General features: G+C 46.2%; 1 protein-coding gene across 3 annotated transcripts in view; it reads left to right on the top strand.

Moving 5' to 3' along the window:
- Positions 1-4,023: 4,023 nt before the first annotated feature.
- The window catches only part of Syn1 (Syntrophin-like 1), a 441,570-nt gene continuing 426,953 nt past the window's right edge, over positions 4,024-18,640 (top strand). Inside the window, exons 1-2 of one of the 3 annotated variants that reach the window (XM_076425899.1) lie at positions 4,024-5,270; positions 11,733-11,821. In XM_076425899.1, coding sequence (XP_076282014.1) covers positions 11,753-11,821 — 69 coding nt within the window. In that variant the 5' untranslated portion in view covers positions 4,024-5,270; positions 11,733-11,752. Of the gene's footprint in view, positions 5,533-11,732; positions 11,822-18,640 lie in introns of all 3 variants that reach the window. The other 2 variants (XM_076425901.1, XM_076425900.1) reach the window with 2 other exon arrangements.

Here is an 18,640-nt window from a genome sequence, read left to right as displayed (position 1 = left end):
TTATATTTGGACAACCGTGTAGGTATCCATGATCTAATTGCACGGATTTCGAAACGTTTGCTTTGTATTTTCGGTCGGCTACGTGTTTAATGTGTTATCAGTTGGCCAGTTATCAGCGAGGCAGGCGAAGCTCGCCTCTGATCTCGATTGATTCGTTACACGTCTTGAGGGAGCTCCTCGGCTCTAAGAAACGGTGGTGTGGGTGTTCGGTTAAGGGTGGAGAGGTTGGTCGATGTCCTCCTCTCCTCGACACCCTCTCGTCGATTTTCCTCCCTCGCTTCGTTACCTTCGTCTCTCGACCTCTCACTCTCTTCCATCGTTAATGCGTTGGTGTTCGGCTTCGATAAATCTCGAGCGGCGAGGACCATACTGCAGCAGCCGGCCCTTTTTCTGTCTTCGTTCAGCGCCAAGGTTGCTCGGTTAGGTAGCATGTTATGTACCTTCGACGATGGAATCGTGACTCGGCAGAGGCTAAGGGAACCCTCTGTCCTTTCGATCCTACTGCAAACTAGGGCGAGCGGAGCTCGTCCCACAGGAGAACCGCGGGAACACCAGTTCTCATTCTACAGGATTTCGAAGCTGCGTCCCGAAAAATACCGCTGGATCTTTTGCCAAATGAAACGCTGATCACTTTATGGACTGCCGATTTTCTGTATGTATCATATGTTTCGGACACTTCCTGCCTATAAAAGCGGGCCTCGATGACCAATGTTTTTCAGTTATCGCACGACTACGAACAAATCGACATCCTTGACTCCTGAGTTACAAACTCAGCTGTACAATCGTGTCTTTCAATTCTTGTTCCCCTAACCGTTCCCGAAACTTTTTCTCTCTTTCGAATAAGTGGAAATTTCTCTTGTAAATGTCCACCGCTCCAGAGTCCAGAGGTGTAAATTTCACCCTTAGACCGGATGATCGTTACTTCTTATATGTACACCCTGTACAAAATGCTGTACAAGCAAGACAGACGAAAGACGAATTTTTGTGTTCCAACAAGATTTGCAGTCCAGCGATTACCAGGATTTGCAGTGTACTCATTTTGAGAGCTGATAGCTGATTCCCCTAAGTTTGGGAATTTAGTTGCAGCGTCCGACTCCCCTTACCCTTCCCGCTTCCCGCTTCCCGGAAACGCAATCACGCGACGCGGCGACTGGAACGCGAACACGTTTTCGCGTTTATTTAGCAATTTTAATGGAAAAACAAGTACAGCCGACGGGACACCATCGGGGCGCATTCGGCGGAATTAATATCGCACACGAACGAATCGAATAAATTTTCGGCGCGAGTGCCGGACCGATTTCGATCATCGATTCGCGTGGGCGCATTAAATGGGAACACGGCCGCGATATTTTACGCGGGGATCGTAATTATATAATCCGAGGCTCGGACGTTGAACGCACTGTTGTCACCGGGATGGAGAGGACTCTCGCACTCTTCCTGCTCGCTTTTCTGTTGGCAACATTCACGAAATATGCCGCAACCATAACCCTCAGCCATTGAGTTATCATAGCGCTATGCAGTATGACGTGGAGTCAGACTCGCGATGGAGGTTCCGAACAGAATCTACTACATGTTTAGAATTTTGTTTAATGAATCTTTTAGCAACGTATTCCCGACACTTTTCTGATTAAAATAACACCAAACACGACGCAATTTGCATCATATTTGTTCGTTTGATTTTATAGTAGAACCTGGACTTCGATATTTTTTAAATTTCATTTAAAACAAAAAAAGAGAAAAATTGCAAAAGTTTACGAGGAGTCCAGCACACAAGGGGATGGTTTGCGGATCGAGGCGGCGCGCGACGTGTAGAGGAGCCAATTTCGTGACGTGACTGACTCGGCCGATTTGTTCTTAACCCTGAAACGAGAGTTGGGGGGGGGGTGGTTGGATGCAAAGTATTCGCCGGAGTGCTCGAGAGTTCACGCTCCGATTCGCGGATTCATAATTGAACAGCTCGACCCGGATTTCGTCTGACAAGTGTCACCGGTCCTCGAATTCGCTTGTAACGACGATCTCCTCCAGGTTTGCTACCCCGTTGGATTAATCGGCTGGCTAGGCGATGCACCGAGGGAGTCTCTCTCTCTCATGCATCGTATTCTAAACAGTAAATCCACGGTGGCAACGACACGTGCCATCTTTCGGAATGGGCCACTTCCTGAACGTCTCCGCTAGACCGCTGCATTCCGATTTGAAAGGGGATATACTCGGGCACGTTTCGTATGGCGTTTCGCCGGAGCTAAGGGGATGGGACTAGGGGGTTTCTGTAGGGGGTTGTACGGGTGTGGTAGCTCGGCTCCGGGTCTGTCCGTATATTTCCACGTTCGAATAGAAACTGTTCGGGGCTGGGGATCAGTTATTGATATTTCCTGAAACGGCAGATAAAACTTTTCCCTGGCGCTGTCTACCGCGGGGCTGTCGTATATCTTTCGTTTACCCATGCCTCCGGAGGACAGCAATACCATAATCGAGATACGAAACCAGGGGGCGTTCGAGGGAGGGCCTGGTGGCATGATGTATACGTCGGCCTTAACTTTCGCGTTTACCACCCAGCGATAATGTTCGCCAAAGGGGAATGAAAGTTGGCGACCGGCGCGCGGCGCGCGGCGTTGCGCATGTTTGCGTATGTTTGCCGGTCACCGTGGCTAGAAGAACCGGCCACAGGACGAGAATACCGAGCAGTCGTCTTGATTATTTCAGGGAATAAGACTGATAAGGTAATCCCGTTCTGTATCTTTATAAATTGCTCTCCCCGCTCCACTCCTCTGCCGCTGCCCTTTCACGGCTGTTGCCCGCGAAACGAGATGCATAATGCGATTGCGCCGTAATATCCACCGGCGAACAAAAACCCCTACCCGTACTTTCTATGAATTAAAATGTACAACGACGCCGGAATAAATGATACACTGTTAACGACGCGGCCGTGTATCCGTTCCGCGGGCTCGTTTCATTAGGCACAAAGCAACGCGGGGCGCGGGGCGCGGGACTGGGGGATAGGGGGATAGGGGCTGCAATAAAGCGCTCAATTTCAACCCCTCCTCCTCCTCCCGCTTCCTTTTCCTTGTGGTCGCAGATTCGTTTATCTTCCAGGCAATCGATGGGAACAAAAGGAAGACGAATGAGCCATGCGAATCGTAGGAATATTCAGATATACGGCGAGAACGGCTGCTGGGAAACCCACGGTCAAAAGGTGTTTCCGCTAAATGAGGGACGACGCGTCACCGTCGCGACGGTGCCATTCCGATCGTTTGGGATTAATCTCGGTTGACGGATCTGTTCAATATTTTGATCCGACAGAGTATGTTTAAAAAAAACAGATTTATTTTAATTTCGATTTTGTTGAAACAAGGTTCGAAAGCATTTTCAAACTTTCTTTTAATATCACTGTATCCCCTTCATATTTCAGCATAAAAATGGATAACTATAAAACTAAACAATATAATTTAATGCAATAAGAATCATTTTATAGCAGGCTTGTTAATCATTCTTTTCTTGTACAATATCCTATGAAAATGATCATTTTCAAGCAAAATTAGAATCCTACATAATAAAAAAAAAAAGATCCGGTCAGTCTAGCGACGCCATTGAAAAAGTATAGATGAAAAACTGGTAAGCGGATGTGACCCAGGGCAGTTCCTCCGGCATCGAATTCGAATTGATGTTGCCGGTGGCGTGGCGGCTCTATAAATAGAAAGAAAAACAAAATAAATAGATGGAGCACGTATTCTCATTGAACAACCGGGGTGGCAAGCTATTGGAGCGTCGCTCCGTGCGTCCCATCCTTCCGATGGGTATCTGGGATTTTTTCGGGGTTAGGACGCGTTACAGCGTTCGGTTTGCACAAGGTTGCGTCGGGGTGCGTGTGTGCACTGTGCACGCATTTAATTAGATTACACCTCTGCGTCGATAAAGCGGGGCGCGCGTAAACGATGGTTCTAAGTTTGAACGGCGGGCGGCGCGTGCGTCGTGCGTGCGTCCTGCTAGCAGCGCCGCGATAGGGTCCATCGGGCTTGACGAGAGTTGCTCGACGACGCTCGGCGAGTTACATAGTACGACTCGTGACGTCGCGGTTGTTGGTCGTGTTCGGTTCGGTACGGCCCGACTTCGCGGTTCTCCGGTTTTTTCTTCAGTGTGTAACCCGTTCGCAAAAGTCTCCTCGGCGATGTGACCGGTTCTGCGGCGAGTGACGTGCGCCTCTACATCACAGTCGCGTTTCTCGACGAAACGATCCGCCAACAACCGGCGTTTCAAACGTAAAACGCGCGCGCGGAACGTGCGAGACACACGGGTCCTCCGGTTAACGGCGAGATCCTTCCGCGAGTGCGTTCCTCTCGGCCGTGTGCAACTGTCAACCTCGATTTTCTAGCAACGGATAATCAAACACGGTTCTCGCTTGGATAAATAAAAGGTTACCTTAACAGAGATCATCCTGAGCCAGTGTCACAGCGCTCGTCTCTCCTCGGTCTCGGGTCCAGTGCGCGTCCAGGGAACGTATACGTATTAACCACTCTACCGTGTGTCCCCGTTACACTTCCTCGTTCCAAGATCGGACCCGGTGTTCCGATCGATTTATTAACCTGGCACACTGTAGCCAACGGGAAGAAAAGAAGGGAACAGCGTGGAACCTCACATCTCTTTCTCTCTCCCCCTCTTTTTTTCTCTCTCTCTCTCTCTCTCTCTCCCTCTCTCTCTCGAGAAGAGTAACAGCACGGTGTCAGGAATACGGCGCGAGTGTTCGGTTTGAAATCGTCCAGTGTAAAGAGAATCTTCGTCTTTTTCGAAAGTGAGTTTACAACGCGTGTCGTACGCTGGAGTATATACCGTGAAAAGGAAACGAGTGGCGTCAAGGCGAGAGAAAGGGAGAGAGGTACATACTAGGGAAAGAGAGAGAGAGAGAGAGAGAGAGCGTGTTAGCGGGGCTCCAGAATCGAGGACGAGTAGAGGAAGGCCAGGGAAACATGTCGAGGCTGCTGAAAGGCGAACCGACCGCCGGTTATGTCATTGACTCTGACGCGGATCGCCGAATGTATTAGCCCCCTTGTCGACCGATCACGTATTTCGACGTCTAATCGAGAAGAGCGAAACACGCTGCGGGGCGGAGGAGGAGGAGGAGGAGGAGGTCGAACCACGCACCGGAAGTACGTTGAGAACGAGGGGAAACATCCACTACTGAAATCTGATCATCCTAGCCGTAGAAAAGAAAAGCAGGCCGGCCGTCGTGCCCCACACTGCCCACCGGAAGTCATATGCCCATACACGCGCGGAAAACGGTAAATCGAATCGTAGAAAGCCGCCGGCTCTGATCAGCTGTCTGTGGCCCGTTTATTTTTCGCTGGAAAACCAAAGCACGTTCTTCGTCACACGCATACACACTGACACAACCGCCAACGACAACACCGTTCCACCAGTGTCTCTCTCTTTCTCTCTTCGTCGTTACTGTGTTCGAATTCTCTTTTACGTTCGTTTTACTTGGTTCGTCTACGCTCCATTCTTCCGACCCACACCCCTCTCTTCCCGAGGTTCATCGACAAGGTAAATTTTCGTTTTCGTTTTTCTTTTATTTTTATACTGTCCGTTCGATCCGTTCGTTCCGTTAACACTAAACCTGTCTTATATAAAAGTATAACAAGATTAAATTTATTTATATTTTGTGCGATTTATATGTACTGTAATATAATAATATGTATACAGAGGTTGAGTCACCTAACGTTATCACCCGAAATGTCTTTGTTGTTTTCAAAGATGCATTAAATGTCTTGAGGACAAAATTGAATGGTAAAATGGGGCTTCATCTTTTTAAATGCAACCACCCTTTTTTAAACATCTAAAATGATAGCCCCTTTATTTACGAATTTAGTGACAATAATTACTCGAGGCAATTCAACATGTGGATTGACAGCTGTAGCTGCTAAAATATTAATTTCATTGTCCTCAGTAGTCATGGGATTCTTTCGTTTAGGCTTTCTTACATCTACACTTTCAATATTTCTAAACAACTTATTGTTAGGAGTGTTTTGCTCGGGGTACCTTTCTTCATAAAACAATCGGGCCTGCATGCGTTTTGTCTACACTAACAGTAAACCGTTATCATGTCACACCTTTCAATCATCGAGTAAGACATAGCGGAATCGTGTTTGGAAACATACTGTTAGTGAATGAATCGCAGCGTAATCGGCTACAGGATGTTTGAAAACGTTCCATAGCATTGAAGGACCTTAGCAGGTTTACTACAAGTCTCAATGGTGATAAACGTACACTGCTTCCATATTTTAATTTGATACGTTTTTTCTGTCCGTGACCTTGAATGACCTTGAGTAATTATAGTCACTGAATTCGTAATGGAAGGGACTATCATTGTAGATGTTTAAAATGGGGTTGTTCCATTGAAAAATGTTGTTCTCCTCTAAAGAAAATATCATATACACAACAATTTTTTTGGTATCGTATGAGCCCCCCATTTTACCATTCAACTTTGTGCTCAAGACATTTAATGTATCTTTGAAAACAACAAAGATATTTGAGGTGATAACGTTAGGTGATTCACCCTGTATACTCGAGTCAAAAAATAGTATATGCATTCAATAAATTCCCATGAAAACACCTTTACAATTTCAATAATCGTCAAATAAAAAAATCTAAAATGGGTCATACGACTCCTCGCGGTAGGTTTATAGTGTTAATATTTGCGCCGCTGTTTCGGATGTAATTTTTATTCCGCAAATTGATCTTTTTTTTCGTTATTGAGAGAGAATTATTATAATTGTCGCCGCGTTTATCGTGGGTGTAGGTGTAACGATATACATACCAGGCGGAGAGTGCGTGTTATGCGCTTTTTTTTTTGCTTGCGGTTGGCGTCCATTTTGAAAGCTGCTTTAGCCGGTAGCTTTTGCAAAGTGTCTTGGCGATTATGAGCTAATTTTTCTAGTTGAAAGGTTTGCGGTGAAGAAAATGATTGGGCAGTTGTCGAGTCGGAGGAATGAGAATTGCGATGCGATAATTTCAAGTTGAAGCACTTTATACATACATATGTACATATCACGTACTTTTATTGTATCGTGTATGAACGGTTGATTTAATCGGAAATGAATTTGTGCAAGGATGTGGTTCAGGATGAGAGGGTGTAGAAGAAAGGGTTGAGATTGAGAACATATCACTGCTCCGGAAGTATAATGACACAATTGCAAAAATTGAAGATTCGGTTTAATTCTTCTATGAGAGTAGTTTATGGACATTGTGGGTTATTATTGCAACTTTTAAGTTATTTCAATATATAAAATAATAGATACCAGCCTCGATTTACATTACATATGTCGATTTACAAACATCTAGTAAATGCATTTTTGAGCCCGCTAACATAATAAAGTCAATTTCACAAAATTTTACAGTTGCGTCGTTATACTTCCGGAGCAGTGATATTAAGAAATTATATTATGTATCTACATATCATATCTGGGTCCGGTATTGTGAACGTTTATCAAAATTTCTGTTCGATTAAAAATGAAACGACTGAATAACGGGACACGTGTGTGCAGCCAAGCGAACGGAATCGACAATATATAAAAAAATGATTAAAATCGGGATCCGATTTTCTAAATATTGATGAAAATTTGTATTTCAGTGTAAAAACGGAATGACTGGATAATGGATCAGATATTGGTGAAATATTGACATTACGATCAGCTCGAGTTAGCATTTTTATACATACGTAGGATAATAAAAGGGATCGATTGGTTTAGCAAAAAAATTGGGTCGCAGAAAGTCGGGACGTGTTATGACATACATTATTTTTCCTCTATAATTTTTTTCTATTTTTACTTAGAAAAAAGAGCAGTACATATCTTGTCCCTATCAAAATCCTCGTCGATCTCTGTAAAAATTCATCTAAGCTTGTATTCCGGAGTAAAACTGACAATGAGATAAAAGAATAATGGGGACGTACGCGTATAAAAAACAACGGAATGGCCGATACATTAAACAACTATAAACATCGTGGTCCATTTACAAAAATATATATCAAAGTTTGTGTTTCGGTATGAAAGTGAAATAACTGTTCCATCGAGTCTGCGTAGAAAGATCAAATTTCCGGAAATTGCATTCAATTTTCCGGAGTGGGGTAAACTTTTCGAGGAAGCATCGACTTCTCCGATTTTAAAACTTATTGTCGGTAAAAGAAAAACCAGGCGTCATGGGTTCCATCGGTAACCGGAAGTCATATGTCCATACACTCGCGGAAAACGGTAAATCATTGTAAAAGCGACCGGCTCTGACCAGCTCTCGCCCGTTTATTTTCTGTTCGGACCGGTGTTTTCTCTGTCGCTATCTCTATCTCTCTCTCTCTCTCTCTCTCTCTCTCTCTCTCTCTCTCTCTCTCTCTCTCTTATCCCCCATCCCCTACGTCTCTGTATTCGATTTTTTTTCACTTTTGCTTGGCTCGTCTCGATTCTTTCGTCCGTGGTACGTCGGCAAGGTAAATATTTTTTTTATTTCCCTCCCATTGCCCGAGGGTCCATTTGTACGTAAAGAGTACACAGAGTTCTTGTAGAACGGAGGACCAGTGCAATGGAGCATAATCTGTTCCGCTTGAAACGCTAAGAGTATTTTTATTTATCTATCCTATGCTTGGAGTAAAAATTGTTTTGCCCGAGACTTTACTCTTAAAAAAAAAACAGTCTCGAATTCGTGAAATTGATCAAGTTTATGGTTATGTATTAATGTTCAAGGGAAAGCAAATATGATAAATCTTTGCACGGACGCACTTGATCGTTTTTTATTCCTTATCGCTGGACTGCGAATGTTTATGCAATTTTCGATTTTTGTGGACGAATTTTGAGGAAGTGAAATATCGAATAGAATCTTGTTTTCCGTCATTTTATATCCCAGCATTTGCAAAAATAATGTTTATATCCTAACATTTTCAAAAACCATAATTGCATAAAGATCCGGAGTCTACTTATCGCTATATGTACAGCGGATTTTATGCATTTGTGACAAAAAACATTAGACGAATTGAAAAATTCTCTTATATTATTTTCAACCTGTTAAACATATTAACAAAGAAAATAAATTTCTATATCACTTCAGTTTGTTGCAATTCAGGTAGAAAATGTTTATTTCTAAAAAAAGCTCCGCAGTCCAATAGTCAAAATTACAATGCTGAAATTGTATTCTACTCGTCTCATTTATCCGGGTTGTGTATTTGTTGCGCTGTAAAATCTGGAAAATATTAACGTGTCGCAATAGAAATTTGCTCGAATTCATTACTCTCGAGCACGAGCGCGTAAACATCTTGGCACTGTGCGAGTTCAGCATCCTCCCACGCTGTAGTCAGAGCATTTCACGGGAAGTCGTGTCGCTCCATCATTTTTCTACGGTTTTATTGCGCGCTTGAGGAGAGAACGGTCGGCTGAAACACTCTAACGTGTAATCCTGAAGTACGGTCGCACGCGTGTCTAACCCCGACGCGACGTACATGCCCGCAACAACAGGATCAGATCGTCTGATTTCGCTGTGTTGGATTCTATGTCTCAGGATTAAACCAGACGGGGTTTAAGTCAGAATTAAACTTTTCAAATTTACCGGTGTAAACAGAGGAACGAAGTTTCGAGGTGCCGCCGCGGCGCGCGCCGCGCCACGCCGTTGAATTTATCGGACGAATTCTTCTTGTAATTATTTGCGGTCGTGTTTGTAATAAATCTCTCTCTCGCTCTCCCGCGAGAGAGATTCCACGGATATTTCATTTGTTGTCGGCGATACAACGGTAACCACAGGCGAGTTACATCTGTTACAATATTGATTTCCGAACATCCGGCATTGTTTACGATTCTTCCTCCGGGCCGGTTTTGCGAAAGTTGCGTTTTTGTTTGGTAGACGTGCATTCTTCGTCGTATTCAATTTGTAGCCGCATTGCGCATTTCGACGTTTGTTTGTCGTTTCCTCCCGGGCGGGAGAAGCAAATGCAAAAATTGTCGGAGGGACGCGAGAGGAATGCGATCGAAACGAAAAAGAAGTCGGAGGGAACGCCATGGAAAAGTCGTCAGCGCGCGAACCCCGTTTTATCCTACGACCTACGATTTTCCATTCTTCTTGTTTCGAAGTTGCGCCTTGAGATTCACCGTTCCGTCGCATTCCCCGGATTCTTGCAACTCCAATTTCAACTATAGCCCCACCGGTGGTTTCCCCGATCCGCTGGCGAAACGTTAAAATCGCGTGCAGCATTCGCAGACTTTGCACGCCGCGCCGCGCCGTTGTTCATACCGTTTTCTAATGGGCGGAGGTACATGATAAACAAAATGGACAGAAACATGCTTTGTTTGGGAATGTAGACACCTTCTTAATCGTTTTTCACTAATTTTCCATAAAAGTTTATGCTTCTGGTGTTAGAATAGTATGTCAGACCCTCTTGTTGACGCTGGATTCACCGATTCCTTAATCCTCTGCACTCGGAGCTATTTTAACACATTCCCTGTGATTTTTTGATTTTATGGATATGAAATACACCTTATATAATACCTAAATGTTTGTTAACTGATTAAATAGCGACGTATTTAGTAATGCAAACAATATTTTGAATAATGATACAGAAATTTTTAGTGGCGCATCTCTCTCTCTCCCTCTCTCTCTCTCTCTCTCTCTCTCTCTCTCTCTCTCTCTCTCTGTCAGAGTCAAATCGAGTCTCGCGGAAGGGCACATAGTTGAACGGAGAGCTTAGGGGTTCCGTGGCATCAGATAAGGGTGCGCCGAACATCGACTCGATAAAAGCTGGAAACTCGGGTTATAGCCGGCCGCGTAACGACCCAATTATTCGATGGTGGAAGGGTTCTTCCTGAGGGTATCGGAGCCCTGGGTGCAGGTATACAAAATGATCTGGAACTGGGAGCGACGTGTTTCTCCCTCCTAGACGGACGCGCGGCACGGCGCGGCGGCCGGCGGCGGCTGTCTTCTTTTTCGTGTTCCTCGCTCCGGCGCGGCACGGCGATCCTCGTCGTGTTTCGTTCCTCCTCTACCTTTCCGGCTCTTGTTCTCTCTTTTAGGCCATAAACAACCGGTGCCCGACGTTTGCCGAGGTTATTGGTTTTTGCGAGGGGCACGACAGTGCCGTACACACGCGTGTCCTGGGTGCCCGATTTCTCTCTCTCTCTTTCTTTTTTTCTTTCTCTTTATCTGCCGGGTCTATCTCGTTTTCTCTCGTTCCTTCGTGTTCTTCCTTCAATCTCTCTCTCTTTCTCTCTCGATCTCTCTTACAATGCTCACGTACGCAGACCCTGACGAGCACACAAAGAGGACACGCATGCCGTGTGCTTCGCGTGGGCGCAGCCAGCACCAGCGCCAGCGCCAACATCACCACCGGCAAGAGACTAATTTCCGGAGACAAACACTTTAATTATAACCTTGCCAGCGCAGACTACGTGCTCTCGCGATCGCGGTATCGGAGCTTTTATTAAAACCGAGAGCACCCGCCCGGTGATATGCTAACGATATTATCCGATTACCGGTAGAGAGCTAAACCAGGGACCGGTACACGCGACCTGTTGTGCTTCTACGGCCCGTGTCTATTCTTTCCATACAACTCGCCCCGTTTCGTGTAGCCGTTCGTCTCTTTTTTACTTTTTTTCTTCTTGTTCTGCTACTTCTTCTTCGTCGTCGCTGTCGTCGTCGTTGTCGTCGTCGTAGTAATCGTTGTCTGCCTCTTCTTCCGCTTTTCCTTGTTTTACACGTACACCACCGGTTCGCAGTGCTTCGAAGTTTGTGTGTGATGCTCGGTGCTATCATCGCGGTGGAAAAGTATGCGCGCGAGAGGTGTGCCGAGCTGAAACAAGTCCCGGTAAGTCCGCAATTGCACTTTTCACCTCTTTCCCTCGGTGGCGATGAACAAGGTCCTCGGGAAAGTTTGTACCTTGTTGTCTGTTTATGGTGATTGGGAGCGTGAGATAATCTACCGAGTCCGGTTAATTGAGTTAGGCTAGAAGCTGGCTGGTTGGTATTTGGTATACGGTCTAGCTTGATCGTTGTCGGACGTGACTAGAGGAACATTGCGATCTTCGGAGCTAGATTTTTAGAGAATATAGAGTCCCATTATAGGAACTCAAACCTAACCCAATTTATGTACATATTAGGTTAACTGGTAATCTAGTTGATCCTTCTTGAAGTCTAGAGTCCTATTCTGATGAACAGAGGAATATTATAGATCATTGGACATTTAAACTTTCGGTTACAAATTTCTGAGGAACTGTTCCATAAAAATGTCAGCACAATCTTTAGATACGATGTTACCACCGGCTAATACTGTCGTCGACTAAACTCGTTGTCGGTTAAATTCGTCGACGGTGAAAGTCGTTCTCGGTCAAAATCTGGAGTCTGTGAAACCTGTGTCGGTGATTTTCATGGGATTCTCCCGGCCTAGGGGTAAGCGGTATGTACCTCGAAATTCGTGATACATACATACATACATACCCGGATACCCGGAAATTTTTAATGTTCGGAGACCTAATGTACCGAAGTAATCGGGTACAGTCACTCCGACTCATCAAGACCCGCTAATCCCTGCCCAGGCCCACGGAGGGCATCGCAAACGGTGTTCCGCCGAAGGAGACCGCACTTTGTTAGCGCAAATCCCGTGTGAGACCGGTATCGCGTGTTGCCGCAGCGCAACCTTCCTCCGATAGCGTTCAAGCATTGCGTATTGTACCGAGAGAGGTCCTTCTAACGCTGAGGTCAGTACATACGTAGAATACATGCACCCATGGCGCAACGGTCTATCGGCTCGCAGACGTATTCGGTTACAACGTTCTCCGGTGAACGTTTCGCGAATGTAAGATTGTGTTTCTGGGATCGACGTAACGCCGGCGGATACCGTGCACGAATCAACAAGTATCGTGTTGTCGATATACACATACGTAACGCGACGATCGATGGCGACGAAGCTCTCGGAGGGTGTGCTTAGGGTTGGAGGGATCGCGATGATAGAGCGATTTTAAGGGACGTTAGACTTCGTTACGTTACAACTCCGCAGACTTCGTCAGACTTAGCCACCGATGCAGATCGGGGGCAATAAGAATCGTCACGCACTGTCGACCAGCTGACAATTTCGATGCGGGACCTGTTGGATGACTGGTTATTTGTAGTCGCAGCAATGTGCGTCCGTGATTTTAGTATTACGTATGTATAATGTATATGATGATTGCATACCTAAGTTTGTGCCCGCGCGATTTTCATAGATGTCGCAAACTGTACTGCACGGCGGAGTTCTAATTGTAGAAAAGAATGATGACTATATAATTGATTAATAAAGTTGTATTCTTTAATATTTAACCATTGAATTTCACTTTTAAATCTGGGTTAAGCCATCGAATCATCTTCATTATTTCTGTACACGTTTCATTTATTATTAGACCACGGATCTCGATGTAAAATGAAAATCGTTTGCATCGATTATAACGAACAGGAGAGGCAAACAGAAATTTCGTTCTTTATTTCTGCATAAAGATCCACAATCTAGTTGTCGTAGATTTAAGCGCGTTTTTAGAATAAGCATAGGTTAAGGATTGGCCGTTGGAAGTTGCAGAAGTCGGCTGCTGAGTGCTCGCGCGTGCATTTACATTGTAGCGCGGCCGAGACGTTTGATCGGCCGCAAGAGTCGGGATCGGTTTCTCTTACGCGCAGCCGAAACGTTTGAGCGGCTGCGACAAACAAAATCGGCTCCCTTTTAGAATGCGTGCACGTGGACTGAGTGACTCTGCGGAGTGGGGAAAATGCGAGGCAAGGCCCTGCAAGGCCCTCGATCGATGGCCCGAGACCGGCCGGCAGATTTTGTTTAGCGTTCGAACGATCGAGAGCGTCTCCACAGAGTCAAACGGTCAGAATACTCGACAGCCGACACGCGACGATGAAACGTATTAACGCCGGGGCGCACGGGTCGCGCCAAAATATTAGTGCCGCGACATAGTTATTCTCGATGCAGGTGGTCAGGTTTCTCTCATCGGCAAAGTGCGTAACGGCTCTTAGAATCTATCAGGATACGATAAACGGCGTGTCGCGTATCGAAATCTGTGGCCGCAGGACTATTTTCCGAGGGCCGGTCGACTGGTTAATTTAATAACCGGGACCCGCGTGTTTCATCGCGCTCGTGAAGAGAGCGGAGAACGGCGGGCGGGTCGGGTCGGGTCGGGCCGGGCCGGGTCGCGTTGCATTGCGTGCACAAACGTGTCAATTTTTTCCTGCGGCCGATACGTCTAGGCTTTTGGTGCAGCAGCGTATCGAGCACACGCGACACGGATGCGCGCGCTCGCGCATCGACGCCCGAAAAAACATTGGCTACACTTTCCGCATCGTCGTCTCGTCGATCCCGTGCCGTACATGTCACGTAGGTAGCCGCCCTGGTACGTAGTACGTACTACGTACATGCCCGATACGAGTTTTCGGGAATAATGGCGGCGCGGCGCACCGGGCACGCCGCTGTCGATTCATTTTTACCCAATTTCACGCACCGGTTCACCGGCCACCCCCGAGCATTTTTACCCCCGACCCCTTCGAAATCGTTTCCTCTCGTCTAACCCCTCCGGATCCTCATCCGTCGGCGATCCTCGGCATTTTCTCTCTGTCCCTTGTTGACCGCTAGCCGCGTCCTTCTTTCCGCACACGGTTCTCTGTGGAAAACCGCGCGCTCGCGTTCGCTCTTAATTTTCGTCGCGCGAGAACGCGCGCTGTTTTTGGCATTGCGGTTTATTTCCGCGGTGGACCCTCGCGGCGTACGTGTAATGCGTTTTCCAATTGCGCGCCACCGGATCCGCTCTCCTCTCTTCCTCTTCCTCTTCCTCTCGCTGTCTCTCTGAGCCCGGTATATAACCCGGTGTACCCGGGTCTCGTACCCGCATAACCCATTGGGGCGACCATCCCCGATCGAAATTTACTCCGCGTGTTCACGCGTGCACGCATCGCGCGCCGCACCGCATCCTGTCCGCCTTTCTGCCACGCTCGAAACGAACGCTCGCTCGCTCGTTCGCGCGCGTGTCCGCATTTTAATGCACTTTGCGTAAATTCATTTCGGCCGACTAACGCTCGCCTCGTTTGCTTCCGCTCCCGCTTGTTTCCCGCCTGCCCGCCCGCCCGCCCGCGTCGACGGCCGCATCCGCGGGCTTCCGATCGCTTCCAAGCGCGTACCTTTGTTCCGCGCCTGTTCCCACCCGCTCGCCATTGTTGCCAACGCGTTTAGAACGAATCGTTACCGTAATAGGATTATCGATGCTGGCCGCGAAATGCTCGCCCAGATGAAAAGATGCCTGGCTGATGCACTTCCGATATAGCCCCCCGCCTCTTTTATCTTGTTTCTGCTAATCGCGGAGGCTGACCGATGATTACCTGATCCCTGCAGTGCCGTGCGGTACATGATCTCAGTATGATGCGAGTCTTCGAAATGCTGCCCCTTAAATATTTCATCTTTAAAATAAACATTGATTGTGTTTCAAAAAAAAAAACACTGCACAAAATGTACTAATGCTATTTTTATTTAAAAAATAATTATATGTATCAACTACAACAATCTATGTACCACACTTTCACCCTTCTAACTTTGACTTAAGTGGCAGCTAATACAGATTCAATAGAAATTGATGACTTCTCAGACAACTTGATACATAATTTCAGATTGTACTATCGTATACTGCAGGTAGATTGTCACAGTCACAACGAGCTGCATCCGCATGGTGCACAATTCCCGGTTAGCTGCAGGTAGCCTCTCTTTTTCGTCTTTCACCGGTTTCCTCAAATAACGATTCCAATCGCGCGTGGAACGCCTCGCGTTACATCATTCCACCTTGCCAGTTGTTAACAGCGCGGTACAAGCAACGTTACAACGCCGCGCTCGTTCTCTCGCTTTCTCCGGAACGTAGCACCTGCCTCTCTGCGACCATCGTTCCGCGTTCATATTAAACCAAGGATTTATGCTCGTCGTTGGATGCGCTCGAACAGGATTCGGTTTTCTCGATTTCTCTCTTGGCAACGACGACCGTTGATTCTTCCGCGAAAAATCACTGGCCAGGAAGGGTCGATCTTCTATCTCATGCTCGCTATGATTCCCGTTATCATCGTCGTTGTCGGAGGCGGTGGCGGCGGCGACTGCTGCTGCGAGATGCCAGGGTGGGTGGATTTCACCGGAGCTTATGCGATTCGGCCGGTCGACACCCCGTAACGAGAGTTAGTTGCGCCGCGCGATGCTCGTTGTTCGGTGTAATTGTAGCGTAACGTTGCGTAACGGTCGCCAGAGGTAATTAATAATTTTACATTAATTATGCAGCGGAATGGCTCAACATATTAATTAACGTCAAGCAACGGGCCGGCTATGAAACGCGCTCCGCGCCCGGTTTTTCCGTTCATTTCGCCCGGGGACAATAGGAGCCCGCTCGTAATTTGCAGAGCTCACGAATTCGCTCCGCTTATTTTTCGAAGACGGACCGAGAATTCTGGTAATTGCGTCTGCATCGCCGGTCACGCGTTTCTCGATGCCCTGCAGTCGATTCTCTAGACTTAGTGTCGATTTATAGTCGAGCTGCGAGCATCGATGATAGCGGCGCGGTGAAAACAAACCAACATTCGTGACAACATTTCGACACATACTAATGAAAAAGTACCTACGTAGGATGTATTTTCTTTGTTTTTCTTTTTTTTTTTCACCGCACAGCTCACCTCGCTGCTCCACACTGTAAATCCACCCTTAGGACCAGCGTTTCCCAACGCGGGACCCACGCCCCGCAGGGGGGGGGGCAATTCAACAATTTCATAGTGATTTCTTCGTCATCTTTGGTACATACTACGCATACTAGTTTGTATGTACTATATTAAATAACACGGCGCGGCCCTTTCAGCCTCGAGGGATCCGCGCGCTTACGATAACGCGGATACGAAAATATACCGAGGGGAGGAACTTTTTTTATTTTTTTTTCAAGGGACACACCTTGCATCAAATGTGCTCGTAAACCACGGGGGTGGTTTGCGAGAGGGGTGAACAGAATGCTGAATGTCTGTTGTGTTAGGGAGGAATCTGTTGGTGTCCCTGTGGTGTAAACATTGCTTCTTTCACCGTTTCGTGTTTTGTCTCGACACGTGAAATTTCCCATTCTGCTCGAGTAAAAGATCCTATCGCTATCCACGAGTCTGTGTTGGATTATGGTCGATCTATTTTTAATGTACATTTTGAAAATTCCTGGTCGTATTTATGTATTTTAGTCGAGAAAGAAACGTCTTGTAAAAGATGATCTAAATCTAAATCTAAATCTAAATCTAAATCATTTCATTATATGTACATGTAGACCGTTCGTTTGCAATAGTCTCGATTCGCTTGTTCACTGATTTGACCAATTGTAACACAAGTTCGAGTTATCGCGAGCAGCTGTTAATTAGTTTAACGTTTGATAGATCCCTATACATACATATATAGAAACGTTTAGAGTCGATTATTCGGTAACTAAAATTAGAAAACTGTTATCGAGGTTCGCGCATCGTTGTATTCGACCGACATGCGTTAATTTGCCAAGGTACCGTGCAGACAATAATAACCAGGATCTGATATTTAATAATTAAAATTGGAAAAGTTTTGCTGCGGTTCGCACATCGCTGTATTTAATTATCCCGTGGAGTAGATAGATGCATAAAATCCGCAGTACGTCCGAGAGCGACGGTGTTAAAGTGCATCACAGTATTTATGAAAATGTTCTGACCGCGAGTATCGATTTATTGTACAGGTTTGATGGGTGCATATAGAAATCGGATGATGTGTACGTCGTTCGACGAAAAAAAAAAAGAAAAAAGAACGATAAGTGCTGGTTGGCGAACGGCGACACTAAACTAAATGGAAATATATCCGACGATATCGATGACAGAATAGCGGCAGCATCGTCGTTGGCGCCGGCGTCGGCGGCGGGACGTTTAATTAATTAAAAGTGAGCAGCTGGCGCAGCAAGCGACGGTGGCACACCGTTCTCCCAATTTTCACGCAATTATACTCGTTGTCCGCAGTTTTGTAGGACATTTTCCCGTGACTAACGGTTAACGGCATTGTTGCTCGCTGGAAAATGGATTGATGGAAATAATAGACGGTGTAGGGACAACGAGGCGGACAGAGAGCCGGACAAAGGAGAGAGACAATGAGAGAAAAGGGGCTCGGTCGCGTCACCCAGCGACCAGTATCAATTATTTTCAAATTACGATTTTTCACCGTCGCATAGTGTGTGTACAATTGATTTATCCGCCCGTTCCTCGTATCGGAATACGCGATTGATACGTGTCGCGAGGGATCACGCGATTACGCAATTTTTTCTCGCACCTCGACGTACCGCGATATTCAACACCTACGAACGTCTAATTTGCAGATTAGGCGTGGGTCCCCTCTGCCACTGTAATTTTCATTAGAGAACAACGAAACTTATTTAGGATACATATACATACATACATATTCTTCGACGATTCTCATTCAAGAGCTCGCGTAATCTTCCAATTTGCCAACTCAATTTTTAATGCTGAACCTATCGAGCCTTAAAAGTACATATGTAACTGGTACGTGTTCCCTTATAAAAATGACGAGATTGATTTTATTTAGACTTTATGCGGCTCCTATTGTAATACGCGCACTACTAAACATATCTATACGATC

Source organism: Lasioglossum baleicum, chromosome 6, assembly GCF_051020765.1.
Source record: "Lasioglossum baleicum chromosome 6, iyLasBale1, whole genome shotgun sequence".
Lineage (NCBI taxonomy): Eukaryota > Metazoa > Arthropoda > Insecta > Hymenoptera > Halictidae > Lasioglossum > Lasioglossum baleicum.
Note: the sequence above shows the minus strand (reverse complement) of the source record. Positions and strands in the feature narration are given on the sequence as shown.